This window comes from Schistocerca gregaria, chromosome 3 (genome assembly GCF_023897955.1).
Source record: "Schistocerca gregaria isolate iqSchGreg1 chromosome 3, iqSchGreg1.2, whole genome shotgun sequence".
Taxonomy (NCBI): Eukaryota; Metazoa; Arthropoda; class Insecta; order Orthoptera; family Acrididae; genus Schistocerca; species Schistocerca gregaria.
In genome coordinates this window covers 444,118,496-444,133,852 of record NC_064922.1, presented here as the reverse complement: position 1 = coordinate 444,133,852, position 15,357 = coordinate 444,118,496, and the positions used below count along the sequence as shown (strand labels likewise).

General features: G+C 43.7%; 1 protein-coding gene across 1 annotated transcript in view; it reads right to left on the bottom strand.

Moving 5' to 3' along the window:
• The window catches only part of LOC126355411 (uncharacterized), a 2,054,872-nt gene extending 2,039,773 nt beyond the window's left edge, over nt 1–15,099 (bottom strand). Inside the window, exon 1 of the mRNA XM_050005714.1 lies at nt 14,898–15,099. Coding sequence (XP_049861671.1) covers nt 14,898–15,099 — 202 coding nt within the window. The remainder of the gene's footprint in view (nt 1–14,897) is intronic.
• Nucleotides 15,100–15,357: the final 258 nt, after the last annotated feature.

Here is a 15,357-nt window from a genome sequence, read left to right as displayed (position 1 = left end):
AATTTTCTAAAACAATAAAACATCATATGCCAAAGTGATAATAGACGCACGTGACTGATAAGACGTTTAATCCAAAGATTAGAAAATGTTTGTATTAAAATGATAAAACTATGTTTGATAATACAGTTTGAAGTGTAGCTGTCACGTGTTACGAACAAATTATTTAAACAATATGGCAATGACCTAAAAAGTTCTTTCCTGTTTTCCTAGGTACATACCAATTGGTCGGTTTGTGTACGAGCGTATGAAGTGCCGGTTTTTATTTCTGGAGGACAGTAGCTAATTGGTTACTGGCCAACCTCGTTGCAAACATGTCCGATTGGAAACATGTTCAGCGAATTTCCAGGATGGTGAAGTCTATAACTGGAATTTGATACAAATGGAGTTACAGTCTCTAATTACATTTAGGTGAAAAATTGCGTTTGATGAAAAATGTCATTTGAAATTACTTAAGGATCTGCTTAAAGGATCTGCTAAGGATTCTGTCAGGGGAGTAAAATTATAAAATAATGATCAATAAACACACACAGTAAAAAGCCATAAAAGGTGAGACCAAATCTAAAGTGGGGGTGATCATGAGGTCACAAACCGAGAAGGCTGTGAAAGAAATCCCAACCACAACCAAACAGCCCGAAGACTAAAAGAGAACCTTATACCTGGAAATAAAAACCACTTTCACGGAGGAAACCGAGGACCGGTTCAACTATCCGTGGACCGCCTGCTAATATTAAATTTAAGGAATTGGGGAGACTGATCAGAAGGGAAGAAAGATAGGGACCTTCCACCAACATGTGAGATATCTTCAGTCTGGCTCCACAACAACATTGTGGGGGGTGGGTTTTTCCATAGGAGCAAACAATGGGTGAGCCCGTCCTTCCGAGAAATAGCTGAAAGAAGAGCGCCTAACTGCAGTGGAATCCTTCATTAAGAGAATTTTATTACTATGAGCAGTAGCGCACCAGATGGCATTCCACTTTATTTGACATGGATCCGCATATCCGAAGCTCGAATCATGATAGTAAATGGGCGATAAACATCTGCTTCTCTAGCCAATCAGCTAGGCAGTTCATTCCCTGGGATGCCCACATGACTTCGGATCCACAGAGAAGCGACTGAACAAGCGGCAGGCTCAAGGGCAGAGCGAAGGTCATGGGTGTCAGAGACCAAAGGATGACGAGAGTAGCATCTGTCGATAGCCTGCAGGCTGCTCATGGACTCTGAACAAATTAAAACACTGTGGAGGGAGGCCTGATGAACGAGTGTCCTGTGAATGGCTAGAAGCTGTGCCTTGAACACACTACATGATCCTGGCAATAAATGGTGTTCGAAGGGAGTAAGGGGCGTGGAAGCGTAACCCACCTTATTGATTGTATTGTATTGTATTGTACTGTACTGTACGGAACTGGGGACGTGGAAACGACGGAGATGCTTCGTCCCCGCCATAGCCCACAGTGGTTCACAACCCTACCACAGGCTACAGCAGCCCACTCACCCCACCGCTGCCCCACACATGACCCAGGGCTACTGTGCGGTTCGGCCCTCGGTGTGCAACCCAGGGAAGACGAGTATAACCACAATGTTTAAGTGGTGGAGTAATTATGGTGTATGCGTAGGTGGAGATAGTGTTTGTGTGGCTATCGCCGGAATAAGAGGAACCACCTGGCATTCGGCGGGGCAGATGGAAAACCGCCTTAAATACCATCCACAGTCTGGCCGGCACATCGGACCTCGACACTAATCCGTCGGGTAGATTCGTGGTGGAGACCGGCACGCTTCCCGCCCAGAAAGCAATGCGTTAGACTAGACAGCTAACAGGGTGGGCCATCGATTGTCTTAGAACTATCAGTTTAAAATATTGTGGCAACCTGGAATATGCAAGGATGACGTATACAAGACGCCAGAAAGCCACATGAGCGACAGAGACCTTGACCCTGGAATACTTCAGTCTTAATATGTGGTCTAGGCATCATCCAAGGGGAAGTATGGGAAGGAAAACGGGGGTGCAGTCCAGTGAGTTGATATGGACATCCCTACAGAGAGAGGTGAGATGCATGCCTATCTCCAATCTTAAATGTGGGCAGGTGTTGGGAGGGAGACATCCTCCGTTGGGAAACAAGGAGTTGGCACTGTCGGATGTGTAGAGGGGGAATCCCCACTTCTGTGTGGAGATTATCAACAGGACTAGTGCGAAAGGCACACACCCACTATGATGGACCGCGTCAAGGTATTACAAAGTGGAGCTGAGCCATAAACCTGACTTCCATAATGTTTTCTGGACAGGACCATAGCATTGTAAATATGGAGAGGATTGGAATTATATGCACCCGAAGGTATGTGGGCCAGGAGGTGAAGAGTTTCCATATATTTATAGCCTTACATGTCAAATGTGGGACAGGAATGTAAGCTTGTTATCAAAAACAAGGCCCAAGAAACGGGACTGTGCTACAACATAGAGGAGCTGGTTGCCTAAATAAGGTTCTGTATGTGGGTGTACTGTCGGTCGACGACAAAAATGCATAACCCACGTTTAGAGGGAGAAATCTGGAATCCATGGGTGGTGGCCCTACATAGGCCCATCGGATGGCTCCTTGGAGCTGGTGCTCAGCAGATGCAAAAACCGTCTACATACAATACCAGGGTAACCAGAGGCACAAAAGAGGTCACAATCCCTTTAATGGAAACAAGGAAGAGTGTGACACTTAGCACAGAACCCCGTGGGATACCATTCTCCTGAATCTAAGGGGCGCTGAGTGAAGTGCCAACCCGAACCTGGAAGAGCCGGTGAGATCAAAACTCGTGGATGAAAGTCGGAAGGAGGACATGGAAGCCCCAGTCATGGGGGTGGGGGTAGTTAAAATGTGATGGCGCAAAGCCATGTCGTATGTAGAAGCCTGTCCGATAGCTGTTTCCAATCAGAGTAAATGGTCAGTTGGAGATCGCCCTGCCCAGAAGCCACACCGATATGGAGACAAAAGGCTCCGAGATTCAAATACCTAAAATAATCTGAAGCCCACCATCCTTTTGAACAGTTTACAAAGTAGCTGATAAGAGACGTTGAGTTTTTCCCAACCTTAAGGACAGGAATAATTATACTGCTTCGCCATTGTGATAGAAAAGCACCTGTAAGGCAAATGTGGTTGAAGACCCTGAGGAGCTGTTACCTCTGGGGAACGTCCAAGTGCTGGACCGTCTGGTTGTGGATGGAAGCAGGGCGTGAGGCTGTGCATCGCAAAGAGCTATCAATACGCATTCAGTGAAGGATACATTATAGGACTCAACGTGGTGGGAGATGAAATGGGGGGTGGGTCTGTTCAGCTCCGTATTACTGCTGGAGAAAGGCAGCTGGGTAGGAAGGAAGAGGATGACGATGCCATCTGTAGCGTCGCCGCTGTTACACGACTACAGATTTTTGCAGTAAGTTCGTTTCGTTACGGCAAGCTGTTCCGGAAGTATGGAGTATAGTAGGGTCAGAGTAAATGAAAGCGAATGTGAGTTTGTATGTGGGACATACGTCAAATTCCCACTTTATATTGTATTACGCCTTACATAACTAGCAAGAGTTACGCCGCCAGGATGTCATGGAAAACGGTGAATCCCCCTAACTGGCGGATGACGTATGTCTATGAGCTTTTGCTCTTGTAATAAGGCAGACAGAAAGGTACTAAGAGGATAATCAGTTCTCAAGCATATTTATTTCATAGTTTTCTGTTACTTTTCGTTTCGTTTGAGTCAGTGGAACATTTTGTTAATACTTGTAGCATGAAGTGAGGTAGATGCATCTGCGAATGTTGATTGGAGTAAAGCAGTTTGAGCGCGGATATGATCTTGAAAGTTTAATCTGATTGGCTGTTCGTTTTGATCCACTAATGAGAGTAAAGTCTTTCCCGCGCATTGGGATGAGTTATATGCCCTGAAAGCAACGGTATTCAGTCAGTCGTGGATTAGCTGCTGGACGAGAAGGTCATGTTAGACGTGTCCAAAACAATAATACGTAAAATGAAGGAAAGATAGTCATATCGCGTTCAGTTTGTATCGCCGTGCAAGAAGATGAAGTTACGCAAAGTTCTGTGAAGTTTGGGAGATTTTGGAGTGTTTGTGGTAGAGAAAACTGTATGTGTAACTATCGGCCTTTGTCAAGAAATCTGCGTGGCGTGTTCAGTATGCATTTACAGAACATTCTTGACGAGCATCTTCTTTTGAGGAATCCACTGAAAAAGACCGAGTGTGAAACTCATTTCGTACAGGGTATTGACTATATTAATCTCGTAATATTTTGGGTTGGGCTTAGCGCATTTCTGGATTTCTTGCGTGTGAAATAGGCTGCATGAACTATTAGTGGATGTGTTATTGACGTAAATATGGGCTTGTTGACACAATAGCTGATAGTGAAACGCGGACATTTTCAATGAAGGGAGGAAGCATCCCTTTATACCCGTTATTTTTAGAGATTTGCAGGTTTATTTTGTTACCTGAGTTACACGGACTATGCAGTCGTAAGTATGGACGATGGTTTTCTTCAACGCTGCTCTTAACATCGTCTGCATAGTACCTACGAATGCAGAGCAGCGGACGGTGCAAGATCGCTATACTGAATTAGGTGGACATTAATTTTGCAGCTTTCCTCACTCAGTGCTAGGGACCAAAGTGTAAACCCGCCCCGCCACGCATCGCAAAGTGTTTCGCGAGGTGTACTGTGAGGACCAATGGATCATTGCACAGAGCACCTTGGAGGTCCAGACCCTTGACTGTCGCTGGCAGGCCAGAAGGTTACGAAGCTCGGACCAAACCTGAGATGAAGAGGTATACGTCCGAAGGAGGAAACATAGTGCTCCCAATATTAGTTATTGCTCCGCTTAATTAGGTAACGAGCATTAGGATGGAGACGCTTGAAAGTGAGGAGGTTGGTCTGTGAAGGGTGTCGCTCAAATCGCTGCAGCACCCGTCGGCGATCCTGGACAGGACTGCTACATCCTTGGTCCACTATGGTACTGGGTGACCTGTGGATTGGTTGGACAGCAGTTCCATCAGCATGAAAAACAGTGGATACCTTGCACAACTGCATCAATGCAATTCGAGAGGGAGGTGTCAAAGTGGAGAGCAGATGTATGTAAAGGCCAAATGGACCTGCGGAATGCACAGCATGTGCGTCTGTCTGCCTGGCGGGAACAGGGGAACAAAAGGATCACCGGAATGTGGACACTGTCACAAAGGTCATCAAGGGGAGACCAATGTAGGAAAGCCACCTGGGTAGGGGAGTAGATCGTGAGATCAATAGCAGACAAGGTGCCATGAGCGTCACTGAACTGGATAAGGGAAACATCATTGAGGAGATACAAATCGAGATCAGTGATAAGGTGGTCAATTAGGATACCCCTACCTGTCGCGGTAACACTTCTCCACAGTCGATGGAAGGCATTGAAATCCTCAAGGAGGAGAAACAGAGCTAAGAGTTTCTGGATTAAGGTAGGCAGTGCACCGTAAGAAAGAGGCCTGCCTGGAGGGAGGTAGGCATTGCAAATGATGATTGCCAGAGTTGTTTGCACTCCAACCATTATCACTTCCAAGTTGATATGTAGGGGGAACCCGTCACTAATGACATCGGAGCAAACCAAAGTACACACCCCAACAGATGGTACACCAGAGTCAGTATGGTTCCAACAGAACGCCCGATAACAACAAAAAGTTGGAGAGTGATCATCCAGGAAATGTTTTTCTTGGAGAACAAGACAAAATGCAGTATAGGGGAGGCAAGATGTTGCATTTCCGGTAGGTGATGACAGTATCTACTGCAGTTCTCGTGTGGCGAGAGTCCAAGGTAGTCATGAAGAAGCAGAAGAGGAGGACAGATCACTCGATCAGTAGTCACTGAGAAGGATGGGGTGACAACCATAAATAAGATGACAGTTTGCTAAGGGGGAGATGGCACCTCCGGGGCCACTACAGGTGCCTTGCATTGGGATTTATGTTTCTTCTTCTTCTTCTTCTTCTTCTTCTTCTTCTCCTCTTTCTAAGGTGGAGGAGGGTAGGGCATGGGGGTAGTACAGTCTTCTGCAAGATCTGAAATCATAAGAGAGTAGACGACCTTGGGGCGCACAGATGTTGCAACCTCGTGGCCGAGTGGTTGTAAGTCTTCAGGCGTGAGAGACGCCGGGGAGAGGAAGCCTAACCATCAGAAAGAAGGGGCACTTCTTCGGTCTGGGAGGGGGAGCAGCTTCCTGACTTGAGGTCATGGGAAAAGGTGGTGAGGGGGGGGGGGGCAGAGGGATGTGGCTGGGGTAAGGACGAGGGAGGAGCAGGAAATGAAGTAACTCCGGAAAAAGTTGCAGAAAGTGACACTGAATGGTGTCTCTCAGAGTTTAGGCGAGCCTCCGCGTAAGTCAGGCGATCCAGAGACTTGTACTCTTGAATCTTCTTTTCTCTCTTGTAAGCCAATCAATCCAGCAAGGGAAGGAAGTGGCGGGTAGCACAATTGACACACACAGTGGTCACAGTCACCACACAAAGAGTCCACTGTACAGTGGGAAGACGCATGCCCGAAAAGCAAGCACCAAAAGAATCACATAGGTTGAGGGATGTACAGCTTCGCCGCACATCTAACCTTGACCTTCACTGGGAAGGTATACCCCCCCCCCCTACCCCCCTCCAGCGAAAGCCATAATGAAGCGGCCAGTATCGGCGTGGTTGTCTTTGCGACCCTTCTGCACAGGTCGAACAAAATTAAAGCCACGCTGCTCGGATTAGCCCAAAATTCCTCATCAGTTTGCAGGATAGCATCCCTATGCAAAATTACTCTCCGAACCATATTAAGAGATTGGTGAGGAGGAAAAGACAGCGGGGCATGGTCAAGACTATCACAGTCATGAAGATCTGCAGATTAGGTGGCAGAAGCAGCTTTTATCCACAGGGAGCCTGACCGGGTCTTACTAAGAGACACCACATCATCGAACTTGTCCTCGATATTTTGTACGAAAAACAATGGCTTTGTAGTGGTGAATGTGCCCCCATATGTCCTAGTACAGACGTCGTCATAGGGCAATGGTTTCATCGAAAGATAGCAAGCCTAGCCCTCCCTCCCATGGTGTAGCCAGGGCAAGGCAAGTTGCCACGTCATACGAAGCAGCATTCAACGATGCATTACCATTCTAAAAGATGGCCGATTGTGAACGGCCTGAAAAAAAAGTGGCTCTGAGCACTATGGGACTCAACGGCTGTGGTCATAAGTCCCCTAGAACTTAGGACTACTTAAACCTAACTAACCTAAGGACATCACACACATCCATGCCCGAGGCAGGATTCGAACTTGCGACCGTAGCGGTCAGACGGCTCCGGACTCCGCGCCTAGAACCGCGAGACCACCGCGGGAACGGCCTGATTATTGCAGCTTCATGCATCCGCTCTGGCACCACCCACTCCGCCACCAAGCCACAGTAGGGGCTGCCTGGCATAGCGGCCACTGCCAATAGTTCCGATGCTCCAAGAAGATAAACAATTACTCCTTGGCATAGATGGGAAGGGAATAGCTCAGGTATCAGTAGTGTGATAAGGGGGCTCCATTATATGGGTACGTAACAGTCCCACAACACGGACTGGCTACACTTGATGCTTGGTGGAAGGGGGCTACAGGTTGGAAGGGAGAGGGGGAGGAAGGGGGGAAAGGAATCCACATCGTAGATGCTAGGGAGGGAGTTCTTCCCCATATGGCTCACACTAAAAACAGGAAATTTTGAAGTGGAGACTTAAATGCTAAAAAGGATGAATGAGAGGGCAAAAGGAACAAAACTACGACCAATACAGGAAACCAGGTGGATAGCAAGGTCAATATAAGTCAGAACGAGAGGGTGGAATTAGGTGGAAATGGGCGGGAAAGAAATGAGGGAGGGGGCGCTGTGAAAGAAAAGTAGCCAGGAAATGATGAATGGGCTGCAATAGCACAGTACCCAGTGTGCTCCACGCATGAACTCCCGGAAGAACCGTGAGCCCCCTGGGAGGGTTACTTAACACAGGTCTGCAAAATGGAAGCGAGAGTTAACTAAAATTAGAAGACTGTCACACGTTTAACGGTCTAAGACAACCAACAGACAATGAAAACTGGTGCAGGGCGAAAGTTGATTATACGATATGGGAATTAAGGAAAATACGAAAAATGCGTTCTCGTAGAGAGAGAGAGAGGACAATAGAAGTAAAGACGAAGCTCTGAGATTAAAGATGCCGTGAGACAAATATGCAATCATTCCTCTCAACTGCTCAACTGCTTAACGAAGACGCAATGACGTGCAAAGGAAGTTAGATTGAATTGAAGTATGAATTGGTATTTAAGATTAGATTCGATCGTGCTAATTATCTCTTCTACGAAAGTGAGGATCAGTTACTGGATCTGTAGATAAGCTAGTGAGTGTGACTGGACCTGATAGATCAGGTTATCAAAGACGTTTCCAACCCATTCCTAATCTCCTCTTTTAGGCTAATTGTACTAATCTTGAGTATGAACCTATTCCGAATAATGGTTCCCTTAAAAATTCAACGTTTTTCCAAAATGGGAAAGCTACGACATGAAATGATCATATGGCACCAATGGCCAGGAGACCCCTCCGGAGCCGTTCGGTTGAGCTACGATTTATAATTTTTTGTTTATTTCTGATAAATGTGATTGTTGGCCTAGAACAAACGAAAAATATAATAGATTATCCATTTCTTGGTTATAAGTTACAACCTAGTACATTTCGTCACCAATGTTCGTTGTAAGTTTATAGGAACGTCTTGGGTTTTTAGGGAAAAATATTTAACCTTAAGTGGTACAGAAGTGATAAACGAATTTGTTTGGGGAAAAGAAAGACTCAGAAGTTCACTCAAAAAGCTGTACAAGCCGCATTTATTAAAATATGGACTCAAAAGTTAAAACAAATGTTTCATGAACAACCGTGTATTGTAAAAATATTGATAAAGATCACACAGAACTATTATTCATTACGAAGTGGAAGCTCAACGTAAATACCAAAATACCAGGTTGACTTCAATGGATGTAATCTCGTCATGTGAGTGACTCATAATGGAACAAAGGGGTCGGTCACTAAGCATGGTTTTTATCATAATCCTACTACAATAATTCGGCTAGTACTATGTCACAACAGGGGAGTTACTGGACCACAATATTGCCAACAGCCTTGTCACAGTGGTTACACCGGTTCCCATAAGATCACAAAAGATAAGCACTGCCAGGCTGGGCTAGGTCTTCGATGGGTGACCATCCGGTCTGCCGAGCGCTGTTCGCAAGAGGAGTGCAATCAGCCCTTGAGAGGCACCCTGAGGAGCTAGTCGATGGAGAAGTAGCGGCTCCGGTCTCGTAAACTGACATCATGGCCGGGAGAGCGGTATGCTGACCATATGCCGCTCCATTTTCGCTTCCAGTGACTCCTGTGGACATAGGATGATATGACGGCGGCTGTCCAGGCGCAAGTTTTATTTTTTTACCACAATATTGTGGCTCATGTGGGCGCTTAGGATCCTACTGCTGTGCCTACAGCGACTTCACGACGTGGCAGCACTAGTACGAGTGCGGAAATGGTCTGAATCGGTGGCTTGAGCGTCTTCTGTAGTATGACCTGACGTCCTTAGCTCCGATATCAGTTGCCTTACTCTTGTTCTGAACCCATCCTTTAATGTTCTACACTAATTATCCTGTATTAATCCGTCACAATAACATTGCTACGTAAAGTGTCCCATATTATAGGATGATTTCCTATGTTAAAGATTGCTTGCGTGAGAAACTGTAATTATCTTTCCAAGAGGGCTTCGCTTGTATTCTACGTTGTATTCTACAGTAAACAAAGACGTAGTAGGCGTTACCACAAACTTTATCTGAAGAAACAATAATTTCAGTTCCCCGTCGGTGTTTATTTGTCCCTTTACCTCTGAACACACATTCTTCCATAATTACTACATGCATATTTTGAAAAACACAATGTAGAAAATATATCTTCATCACATCTTTCAAACACCTTCACTGAAAACAGTCTGATACGAATCTGATAGCAACCTGGACTAATGTCATCAAGCCCGATATCAAATTCTGAAGCATTTGTCGCCCGAAAATATTATATATTGACTATGCATGTGTGTCCCAGAACCTTCGAGAACAGCTAATAAATCGAACTAACATTTAGATAGCTTTCGTTACAGAAATTATTTATCAGCTTCAATTTATATAGTGATTTCCGAAAGAAATGTGTAAGTGAACATTTATGGGCCTAATGGTTGAACTCAAAGTTTACTACTTTTGTAATATGAAAACTGGGAATTTCTTGTTATTTTATAAAATCGATTTCATAATCGATAGTAAAATTAAAACAATTATGACCTGAGACATGTTTTATTTCCATATAACACTAAAGAATTAATATTATGGTATCTAACAGATATTAATTTCCAGATCACACACTCTTAAAATTGCGATCACTAGATTTCTTTGCATAAGATCGATATCTGATAACATACCGAAATACAAGTATAAAATTGTGTTTACATAAAATGTTCGTAGACAGACAGAAATCTCTATGTTCAATGACACATAAGAACTACATAATTTAGGTAAGAAAATTGACTATAATCTGCCTAGAAGTTAGATGGTATCAAACGGTGCAGTAATCGAGCAAAAATTCCGACAGGACTAGCTTCATTGCACCCTTCATACAAAGTGACTTGAATTTATCCGTTTGACTGTTCTTTTATGAATGAGCTTGGCAGAACACGGACATTTACAGTCACAAAACAAAGGTAACGTATGTGTACGTTATCAGTGAAATACTTATTACGTGTTCGCTATTCTTCTCATCGTTTCCGAAGGTAATCACTTTAGCCTCTCGTTCCGTGTGGCACCAGAGTCCCAAACCTTGGATGCACGTAGCATTACTAGCTTAGAGCTGTACACTTCATGAAGCAGGCGGAGAAACTCATTGGACGATTAGATAATGGAATGCAAGAACATCATCGTGTTGAGAAATTTATGTTATGTACGCATATATAGGCTACTGTGATCAGAGCGTATCTTCTGTTCACTTAGTTAATGATAGACACGACAAATACTTAAAAAATTTCTTATTATAGCAGATGTGAGTTTTCATTCTCCTTCCCCTCCTCAGCTGCGAACAAAGATCCAATTACACCTTAACAGAATTTGTGAAACGCAGCAGAATTTCTTTCACTTATTGCAACGAGTTTAAAAACTGTAATTCCTTATAGCGGCAAAAATAGCCATTCTCTGATGTCTTGTGACACTACTTGAGCCATAAAAATTAGATTTCTTCGGAATGTGTAGAGAATCAATAAATAAAGCAACTAATTTATCTCGTAAAAACTGCTCTTCACTTACTAAGTTAATGAATTATCTTTAGTAGCCTAATTAATCAATATTTTTACGGTAAAAAGTGCTCAAACTGAACAGAAACCCATCGACAGTAAACAGTAACTAAGTGATGTGGATCCTTCTGTTCTCGATGACGTGACAAACATAGCATATGGCATTACAGTGTGTGTTTAGAGAACGTAAATATTGAAAGTAATTGTAGTTTCTTTCACAAAGCTAAGATTCGGTTGGTGTTTGCAATGGCAACAAAATACAAGGAAGAGGAACCAAACAGTAACCAGAAGACGAAATGCCATGACACAAAAACAAATGGCGTCACAGAAAACGAACTAGGCGTATATCCATTAAACATAATTACCCATCACTTGCGTAGAGCTAACATGTCACAGAGAATAACTGATACATCATATAATAAAATATATAATTAATAGACCAAGAATACCTAGTGTTTTCTGTGAGGACGATTATTCCGTAAATGTCAATTTCTCGGAGAGACCAAATGGGTCGCTGAGTAATAGATCAACAGTCTTTCAAGGGATATGTAATCACGACCGTGGAATAATGCGAAGTTACGGTATTTATTTTCTGCATTTCCTTCATTTCCGCCTTACGAATTAATTTTTCCTGGAAGACGTGAAGCCTACAATGTCGGTCAGACAAACGTACAACAGATGAACCGTTTCCTCAGCCTTCTGAAGTATGCAACGTGACGGCTATTTCATGCATCGAACAATGCAGTAACTGTTACTTTTTAAATTGGAAATTCAATTTTTAGCACATCGAAGACGGACAACGAAGAGATTGTAGTTGCCGAACACAGCGGTAAGGCGCATAATGCTTCGGAATCCAAACTGACATACTAAATGCTGATGCGTGTTTCCCGTACAAGACAGTTTTCCATATCCTCGTGCTGTTCACAATCATCATTTGCGGTGTCGCTTTCACGTTAGAGAAGTGCCAGCACTGGCCAGAGATGGAGAAAGGCAACATCAAGAGATCTCCCAGCTCTGGGATTTGTCGCAAGGAGACTTGCGTGTTGGATACGTGCCAAATGACATTGATTATTATTTTAGCTACGGACATGACAAGAAAAACTTTGCACGACCTGACGTTCAGTTGTAAACAGTGGCAGCCATATGAAAGGAGCTTTTGTTGTTGACATGCTACGCTGTACGTACAACACAGTGCAAACTTATCACGTATTTACTTATGCTGTTTCTTGTCCTGTTTAACTGTGAATACAAGAACTGCATAGATTTGTTAAATATCATTTGTAGTTTATCGGTGGGACTATAAGAATGACGCATTTTGCTAATCGTAAGAGACTCGCTGGCGTAAAAGAACACGTCAGTAATTCATATTACACAGTTTCGTACTTCCGCTTTAGTAGTTAAAGAGAGAGCTTGTAAAGAAGTAAGTTTATACCACAAGCAAGCCATCTGAAGTTTCAGTTTGTCTACATTTAAAACAGACTCTTCCAGTTTCCGATAGACCGGGCCATGGAGAAGTAAAGTGTCATTCCAGCTTCACTGATGACTAAAAATACTGATGACGAACAGTCCTTCGCAATACTACTTTGCTGCAAATTGTCTTAATCAATTACAGTTATGGAACTACCGATATCAGAACTTAGTAATTTGTGCATTTGTTCTGTAGATTACTCATTTAGCACCGTCATTGGATAATTATAGCAGTCCAGTAACTTTTCTATTTTTTTCAGGACGAGTGAGTGTAAACAGACAAATAAATATCGCGCTACTGGTTCATCCTAGTATTAGTCACTTAGCATATGGGCAGCACATACTAAAATTCACTGCATTAACAGATACCTGAACACATTTGAAAAAAAAAGATTTTTTACGTGTTCCATGAGAAAACGCTATGCAGAGACGACTCTCATTTGTGCTATCTCATTGCTTTTTTTAGACGCATTACAACGTATGTTTTAGGTTATATGAGAGAACAACGACGGAAATGAGATGCAATAACGGGATATTTTCGTCCAGGATTAAGACAAAAAGGCTGCAGTATGTCGGATTTCTCAGAGCAGGTGAATTATAAACACTTTCCCTTCCTGTGGTTACTCACACAGTTTCATTAACATAATTTACTACAGGAATAAGACACTTTCCCTCAGATATATAATATTCATTTTGGGCATTGCTGGTGCATAAAGGCATTTTTTCACGAAAATGAATAACATCGAGTTCTAGCAAAAAGTGAACACCTGTATTTACAATGGCAACCCTACACCCACCTGTACCAATCATAAGCAGTTTATTTGGATTATTTCACCAAAATGGCATCAGGTTGTTTATTAAAGAGACACCGTTGTACAGCAGCGAGGAAACATAACCAAGGGTGGAGAGGTAATTTGCTATCTCTACATGAGTTTGTAATCATTTATTTCGACGAGAGACTCTTTAATTTCATTACAGAAGGAAGGAAACTGCTTTTTCCATAACTTTTTCACTGTACCATGCTGCCTCACGCTCTGTTTCCTTCGCATTTATTGTTCGTCAGTGGAAATATTTCGGGAAGTATGCAGCAGGATGTTAAGACAGGCAACTAAACGAAAATACAACAGTGTAATAGATAATCAGCCACCAACAAAAATGTTTCTGAATCAAATATCAGCTTGAAAACATCTACGCTATTCACATTCAGAGAGTTGACATCGCTTGACATGGACTGACAAGCAACAGCTACAACAGACATGTTGTCACTTACACAGAGGTACTGTTCAGGTTGCCACTCATGGCTATCACTTCTGGTCCTGTTCTCATTAACCCTGGATTACTAAACCTTCCTAAGATTAATGACTGCAATAGGGTGTAAAGTAGGGCATTTTGTATTTAATTTGGTAGGGAATATACTATTGGAGAGCTAATAATTGTAATAACTAATGTATAACCTACAAAATTTGACATTCTTCCCATAAAATTTATAGTAAACTTTGCGAAGATTTAATGACAGTGTAACATTGTCTGTCCTTTGGTATTCACGTGTGTGTATTCATTTGTATGCTTCAGGCTCCCTTTCTTTCAAGTCTATATATACTATACCAACATATAATCACGGTTATACTGACATACGAATGGAATACTGTTCATGAAACCAAGTGATGTATGGTGACAGCTCGATGTGTCTCCTTTCGATAGTTGCTGCAGTAACAGATGAATGTATTGCAAGTCCTAAAAGTTCGATAAAATTTACTGCTGCTCGACTGACAGTAATATGGGCACGCGCTATGTCTTATGATAAGTAACCCAAGTCGAACCAAGCAAATTTTATTCACCATATTTACAGAAATCTGGAATATATTTGAGTAAAATATTTTAATACTGCCATTAATTCATAAACCGACCTACAACTACCACACATGTCAGGTTGGACTGCTGTTATAGATGTTTACGCATGGTTGCTGAAGAGACGCCAGCTGACGTAAACAAAAACAGACGTGACGAATGCGGAACTGTGTTGCAGGTGGCCTACGCACGCTGGACAGGGGCTCGGAGACGCCGGCGGCGTGACTCACCTGGCAGGTGTGGGCGGGCAGCGCCGCGGACGCCGCACAGTGGTTCCGGCGGAGGCCGTCGTCGCGCGCTCCGGCCGCTGAGAGCGTGTCGCCGCGCGGTCCGCTCGTTCGCCTCGGTCCGGCGTGCACTGCCGCCGCAGACGTCCGCGTCCGCCCAGCACCGAGCGCACGCCGCCTGGCCGCCGGCCACGGCGTCGCGCATGCGCTCCGCAACCCATACGCCGCGCCGGATCTCTCTCTTCCCATTCACCTCGGAGTCTTACTTGTTGGTGGTCTCGAATACACTACGGTTCTTAACTTCGCTTCAAGACTGATACGTGGACGCATAGGTGGTAATGGAGACAATGATTTATTTATTCTTTGGCTCTGGACCGTGTTGTCCGAAATCACCTCTGCTGCAAGTGGTATGGATGGAATCGTGGGCACCTACCACTAATTTATGCCCCCTCAGTATCTAATA